Source organism: Myotis davidii, unplaced genomic scaffold, assembly GCF_000327345.1.
Source record: "Myotis davidii unplaced genomic scaffold, ASM32734v1 scaffold188, whole genome shotgun sequence".
In the NCBI taxonomy this organism is placed as follows: domain Eukaryota; kingdom Metazoa; phylum Chordata; class Mammalia; order Chiroptera; family Vespertilionidae; genus Myotis; species Myotis davidii.
In genome coordinates this window covers 372,676-380,263 of record NW_006299270.1, presented here as the reverse complement: position 1 = coordinate 380,263, position 7,588 = coordinate 372,676, and the positions used below count along the sequence as shown (strand labels likewise).

The 7,588-nt window shown below is 38.6% G+C and overlaps 1 protein-coding gene across 3 annotated transcripts in view; it reads left to right on the top strand.

Moving 5' to 3' along the window:
* Positions 1-7,588, top strand: part of CLEC7A (C-type lectin domain family 7 member A) — a 32,629-nt gene that overhangs the window by 23,591 nt on the left and 1,450 nt on the right. For 2 of the 3 annotated variants that reach the window (XM_006774805.2, XM_006774804.2), the window contains 2 exons: positions 1,726-1,877; positions 3,004-3,122. In XM_006774805.2, coding sequence (XP_006774868.1) covers positions 1,726-1,877; positions 3,004-3,122 — 271 coding nt within the window. Of the gene's footprint in view, positions 1-556; positions 677-1,725; positions 1,878-3,003; positions 3,123-7,588 lie in introns of all 3 variants that reach the window. The other variant, XM_006774803.2, reaches the window with a different exon arrangement.

The following is a 7,588-nucleotide window of genomic DNA, read 5'->3' as shown; positions in this document are numbered from 1 at the left end:
CTCTCTCTCTCTCTCTCTCTCTCTCTCTCCCTCTCTCCCTCCCTCCCTCTTTCCTTCCCTCCCTCTCCCTCTCCTTCTCCCTCTCCCTCTTCATTACTTTTTTTCTAAAATCAGTAAAACAACAACAAAAAACCATATCCTTGGGTGAGGATTAAAAAAAAAAGTATTTCTCTGGCCATCATCAGTCTGCTCTCTATATCTAAAAATCTGTTTCTATTTTACTTGTTCATGTATTGTGTTCTTTAGATTCCATATATACCGTAAGTGGTTTGAAAAGAAAACAAGGTAACCCATGACCTTTCTGTCATGCAGCTTCTACACACACACACACACACACACACACACACACACACACACTAGTATATCTCACAACTTTTTTGCCTGCTTGCTCGGGTTGTTTCTATATTTTGGCTATTGTAGATAAGACTGCAGTGAACATGGGATGCATATATTCTTTTGAATTAGTCTTTATATTACAACAAAAATATGGATTTTGGAGTTTAAATTTTCAAACATAGTAGAATAATCCTTTTGTCACTATTGTTGGTATATGAAGGTATTTGGAGATCCAATTCAGGAAGCAACTCATTGAAGAATGACAATTTTCCATCAAGAAAACCCACACAATCATCTTTAGAAGAGAGTGTGGATTCTCCCAAGGCTCTCACAACCACAGGCAAGGGCAAAGTTAAATGAGTAATGGAATTCTTGGTTTAGGAAGGTTAATTATTGGTGTTATGGCCTGGAAGGGTGGGGGGAAAGAGAAAACCTTTATATGCAGTGCCTGTGCATTCAAAGAAAGCACACATTAGAATTATTCCAGTCTATAATGCCCCTGTCCTATATACAATGAAGTTCTATCATAAATATCCATGTACTTGGCTGAGCAGTTCTAAGTTGGATTTTTTTTTTTCCAAATCAGTAACTAATTTATCCCTGTCTATGTTTTTAGGCCTACAGCAGATTTTATAATTTAAAACATATTATTTGCCTTTGGGGAACTGAAATTTTATAGTGATATAGTAAGAATAAAAAATCAGACATCAGAAAGGAAAAAAGGGAGAGATAAAGGAAAGAAGGAAACAGGTTGGTGAGAATTAAGAGGCTAAATGACACACATATAGAAGAGATAGACCTAATAGATATAGTCCTGAAAACTCTAGTTAAATTAATTTTTACCACACAATTTCACTACAATTTTATATATACTTGATCTTCTAATTGTATCATAATTGAATATGACAACACTTTTACTTCAGTTTTCCATCTCTGTACCCATCCTTCCTTATGATTTATATAAAGTAGCTAATATTATGAAACATCAATACTCTGTAATGTGAATAATTGTTCTTATACTTTTTTCATTTGGGAAATTGCCTTCTGAAATGGATGTCATACCTGTAAAAAAGTTAACGTGAAATTACCATATACTTCAATGATTTATTTTGAGTTGATTTATCTTAAGAGGTATGAAGAAAGGGAGTTCCAGGCTGGATTTGAAGGAATTATGGACAAGAGAGAAAGGAAGGTTGTCTAAAACACTTTTTATAATTAATTCATTTTTAAATGAATGGGGGCATTTTAATATGGCCTATTTTGTAAAGTCATATTCTTATAGTTTGAATTGAAATGGAAATATTTTAATGGTGATTCATTAATTATTATTGTGTCCTCAGGATGGATGGTGCTTGCACCATGGTCATCATATTTATTTTCTATTTCCAGGGGTTCTTTCCAGCTCTTGTCCCCCTAACTGGATTGCACACGAGAATAGCTGTTACCTATTTGGCACACCATTGAATTCCTGGAATGGAAGTAAAAGACAGTGCTCTCAACTGGACTCTTATCTCCTGAAGATGGATAGTTCAAAAGAACTGGTAAGTGTAGATTTGAGTCATAGTTATCTGTAGTCTATATGGAGCAGAAAAATAGAGATAGATTTCAGGTAATGATAATCTTCCTTTGGAAAAAGTGATATTTATTATTCTTCATAATTATAGTAAGAGCATGCATTAAGTGGGTAATGTTTATAATTTATGCTTTTCAATTTAATTAATTTAAAAATAAGCACATTGTATTTTAAAACAAATCCTTCTGAATACACTGCAAGTTTGCATGATTATAATAATCAAGCAACTACTAATTTTTGTGGATTTGGATTTTAATTTTCAAATTTGGAGATAGAACACTATCCCCCTTGTCATCATAATTATTAAGAAAAATAGCTGCAATAAAAATATACATTTATACATCACTTATTCCTTAAAAGATACTGGAAAAGGCAAAGAGGTGAAAAAAGTAAACTTGATACTGCAATGCTCATGTAATTTGTAAGAAAAAAGAAACAACAGCTGTTAAAAGTTAAACACTTGGGCCCTGACTGGGCGTCTCAGTTGTTTGGAGCATCCTCCTGTACATCAGAAAGGTTGCGAGCTCAATTCCTTGTCAGGGTACATAGCTAGGTTGCAAGTTTGCCCCCTGGTAATGGTGCACATGGGAGGCAACTGATCAATGTTTCTCTCTCTTCTTCTTCTCTAAAATCAATAAAAACTATCCTTGGTGAGGATTTTTTAAAAAGTTAAACATTTGGTATTGGCAACAAATGTGATAGGAATTCAGAGAGAGATCCCTGTGGACACAAAAACTTTTACAGAAAAGGTGGAACTTACAATTCCTCATGAATGAAGGTTAGCACTTAGATGGCCTATAAGAAGGGTTAGTAATCAGGGGAACATTCTACACTATGAATCTAAACAGTTCTTTTGGTGGAAAATTAAATAAAATGACTCTGAAAGAATGAAATATGCCTTTGGAGACACTCAGTGGCATTCAAGAATTGGCACTTCTCTCGAGGTTGATGCCAGTGTACACATCCATCCTTCACCAAGGTGATTCACGGTGTCTATAAGAGCAGCTCCCCGGCTCTTCTCTGTCTTTCTATCTCTATCATCTCTATTTATCTCTCTCTTCTTGACGTGTATTTGTATTTATGTTTCCCTACAGGAATTTATAGTGAAGCAAGTGTCTTCCCAACCTGCTAGGTCATTTTGGATAGGGCTCTCTCGCCCTCAGGCTGAAGGACCATGGCTCTGGGAGGATGGCTCAAAGTTCTCTCCTGACTTGTAAGTATTTAGAGACAAATTCTCATACCCTTGCTCAGAAAGGGAAGAGCATAGCAAGCAGTTAAGAATCTGATTTGCCTTTTCCACCCAGTTCCCAGCCCATCCCAGGCCTTCACCACCCTATTGTCTGTGTCCAAGAGCAATGCATATATGCATCTAAGTTCTTTGGTTAATCTCTTTCGGCCATCCCTCCTTCCCTCTAAGAAATTACAAATATAAATTAAATTATATGGTATTTGTCTTTCTCTGTCTGACTTATTTTACTTAGCATAACATGCTCAAGGTTCATCCATGTTGTCACAACTTGCAAGATTTCAATATTTTATGACTGTGTAATATTCCACTGGATATATGTACCACCTCTTTTTCATCTAATCATCTGTTGATGGGCACTTGGGTTGCTTCAATATCTTGGCTATTGTAAATAAATCTGCAATGCACATAGGGGTGCATATATCTTTTGGAATTAGTGTTTCGGATTTCTTTGAATAAATTCCCAGAAGTAGAATTGCTAGGCTATAAGGTAGTTCTATTTTTTAAAATATATTTTTATAGATTTCAGAGAGAAAGGGAGAGGAATAGAGAGATAGAAACATCAATGATGAGAGAGAATCACTGATTGGCCACTTCCCGCAGGCCCCACATTGGGGACTGAACCCACAACCTGAGCATGTGCCCTGACCAGGAATTGAACCATGACCTCCTGGTTCATAGGTCAATGCTCAACCACTGAGCAACACTAGCTGGGCATAAAGTAGTTCTATTTTTAATTTTTGAGGAATCTCCATACTGTTCTCCATGGTGGCTGCACCAATTTGCCTTCCCACCAACAGTGAACCAGGGGTCCCTTTCCTCCCATTCTCACCAACACTTGTTTGTTGATTAGTGATGACAGCTATTCTGACAGGTGTGAGGTGGTATCTCATAGTGGTTTTAATTGCATTTCTCTGATGGTTAGTGATTTTGAGCATCTTTTCATATGTCTATTAGCCATCTGTATGTGATCTTTGGAGAAATGTGTATTCAGGTCCTCTGCCCTTTTTTTTTTTGTATTGTTTGCTTTTTTTATTAAGTTGTATGAGCTATTTATAAGTTTTGGGTATTAACCCCTTACCAGATGCATCATTGGCAAATACCTTCTCTGGATTAGTAAATTGCCTTTTCATTTTCTTGATTTTTTTTTTTTTTTGCTGTGTAAATACTTTTTTAGTTTAATGTAGTCCCATTTGTTTATTCGTTCTTTTGTCCCCCTTGCCTGCCGAGATATCCTATATAATAAAAGCCTAATATGTTAAGTGTCTGGTCGGCTGTTCAACCAATCAAAGCATAATATGCTAATGATATGCTAAGGCTGCTCAACCACTCACCATGACATGCACTGGCCACCAGGGGGCAGATGCTCTGACGGGTAGGTTAGCTTGCTGCTGGGGTCTGGCTGATCAGGACTGAGCGAGATGGGCTGGACATGCTCTGGAGCCCTCCTGCAGTCCCTCCCCGGTTGGCCAACCTCCCATGCCCCTCCCCAGCCCTGATTGGGCACCAGTGGGGTCCCTTGGCCTGGCTTGCACCCTCTCGCAGTCCGGGACCCCTCAGGGGATGTCAGAGAGGAGGTTTCAGCCCGATCCTGCAGGCCAGGCCAAGGGACCAGACTGGTGCATGAATTCGTGCACCAGGCCTCTCATATTAGAAATAATGCTCTCTTATTTAAAATAAAAAGAGGGATTCAAAATTATTTTGATACATTACTATGCCTTGGTTTTCTGGGTGGCTGTAATTTAATCTAGGTCTGTCCATATCCAAAACATCTCTTGGATGTCAAGTAAGATTTTTGGAGAACACAGGTCAGAATTCTCCCAGAGGCCTTGATCAAAATTGTTTCATGCTCTAAGCCTAGTCCTTTTTACAGAAGAATTCTCTCAATCCTTCAAGCACAGGGCCAAGGGGAGATAGATAGGCAAGATGAAGTGTATTATAGTTTTTACCCTGAGGCTCAGTGATGTCCTTGTAGCTTGAGTAATTAGTATTGCTACTTCAGGAGACTGAGGAGCAAATAAAACAAGAGACTGCCCTGGCTGGTTTGGCTCAGTGGATACAGCGTCTGCCTGCGGACTGAAAGGTCCCAGGTTCGATTCCGGTCAAGGGCACGTACCTTAGTTGCGGGCACATACCCAGTGGGGAGTGTGCAGGAGGCAGCTGATTGATGTTTCTCTCTCATCGATGTTTCTAACTCTCTATCCCTCTCCCTTCCTCTCTGAAAAAAATCAATAAAATATATTTAAAAAAACAAACAAACAAAAAAGAAACCCCAAAAAACAAGAGACATGCTTCCACTTACCCATGGTAGTTAATGTAATTGTCTGACATTGTATTCTTTTTTACTTTTACATTGTATTCTAATATAATTCTGCTTTTAGGAGGCATTGAAATATATAGGGTTTTTTCCCCCTCCCCTTCTTTAAATGGCCTTTGCTATCTCTAATTCCTCATTCAGTTCTAGATCCCTTTCAGTAATAACTATTCTACTTGATCTACTCACTAATATACCCAATAATAATTTCACTAAACTGTTGCTTTATTTGATAAATATATTTCTAGGAAAGAGTTTGATAGATAAGCAAAGAACTGCTTATAGTCTGAGGAGGATAGGTTTTAGTTCTTCCTTAAATGTTTGGTAAAACTCCCCTGTGAAGCCGTCTGGTCCTGGGCTTTTGTTTGCTGGAAGCTTTTTGATGACTGCTTCAATTTCTTCCATAGTTATTGGCCTGTTGAGATTTTTAGATTCTTCCTGATTGAGTTCTGGAATGTTGTATTTTTCTAGGAATTTATCCATTTCCTCCAGGTTGTCTAGTTTGTTGGAGCAGAGCTGTCCAAAGTATTTTTTAACAATCATTTGTATTTCTGTGGGGTCTGTTGTTATTTCGCCTCTATCGTTTCTGATTTTGTTTATTTGGGTCCTCTCTCTTTGCTTCTTGGTGAGTCTGGCTAGAGGTTTGTCAATCTTGTTTATCCTTTCAAAGAACCAGCTCTTGGTTTCATTGATTTTCTGTATTGTTTTTTTGGTCTCTATGTCATTTATTTCTGCTCTAATCTTTATTATCTCCTTCCTTCTGCTCACAATGGGGTTGTCTTGTTGCTCTCTTTCTAAATCTTTGAGTTGTAAAGTTAGATGATTTACTACCATATTTTCTTGTTTTTTTGAGATAAGCCTGTAGAGCTATAAACTTCCCTCTCAGGACTGCTTTCATTGTGTCCCATAGGTTTTGGAATATTAACTGTTTTGTCTGACGCTTTATTTAATTTTACGCAAGTAATACTATTTCTTAAAATCATAAGCACACCTTTAGAAAAATGAAATAAAACAAATAAAAATAACAACAACACATAAGCAGACCCAGTACCCATCAACAGGTGAGGGGATAAAAAAGCTGTGGTAGGCTCCTAACTGGTTTGGCTCAGTGGATAGAATGTCAGCCTTCAGTCTAAATGGTTGCAGGTTCAATCCCCTAGCCCTGGTCCAGGCATATGTGGGAGGCAACCAATTGACATATCTCTCTCACATCAATGCTTCTCACTCTCTGTCTCCCCCTCTCCCTTCCATTCTCTCTAAAAATCAATGGAAAATATCTTCGGGTGAGGATTAACAACAACAACAAAAAGCTGTGGTATATTTTCACAATAGAATACTAGTCTGCCATACAAAAGAAGGAAATCTTACTTTTTGTGACAGCATGAATGGACCTGGAGAGTACTGTCCTAAATGAAATAAACTTGTCAGAAAAAGACAAATGCCATATTGAGTGCATTCATATGTGGAATCTAATGAACAAAATAAACTAACAAACAAAATAGAAAGAGACTCATAGAAAATGAGAACAAACTGACAGCTGTCAGAGGTGAGAGGGGTTGGGGAGCTGGGTGGAAAAGGTTAAGGGATTAAGCAAAACAAAACAAACAAAAAAAACCCAAACAAAGGATACAGACAACAATATGATGCTTGCCAGGGGCTAAAGGGGGTGGGGAGAGGTGGAAGAAGGCAAAAGGGGGATAAATAGTGGTGGAAAGAAACTTGACTTTGGGTGGAGAGTGCACGATGCAGTATGCAGATGATGTTTTATGGAGTTGTACACTTGCAACCTATATAGTTTCATTAACCATGTGACCCCAATAAATTCAATAAAAAACGCTTTTTAGTCACTTTTATACTTTAACTAGAGGCCTAGTGCATGAATTCATGCATGGGTGGGGTCCCTTGGCCTGGCTGGTGATCGAGGCCTACTGGGGGGCTGGCTGGCCGTGGGAGAGGCTGTGGGAGGTTGGCTGGCCTGGATGGGGGAGGTGCCATGGGAGGTTGGTTGTGGGAGCACACTGACCACCAGGGAGCAGCTCCTCTGTTGAGTGTCTGCCCCCTGGTGGTCAGTGCACATCATAGTGACTGGTTGACCGGTCATTCTCATCATTCTGGTCGT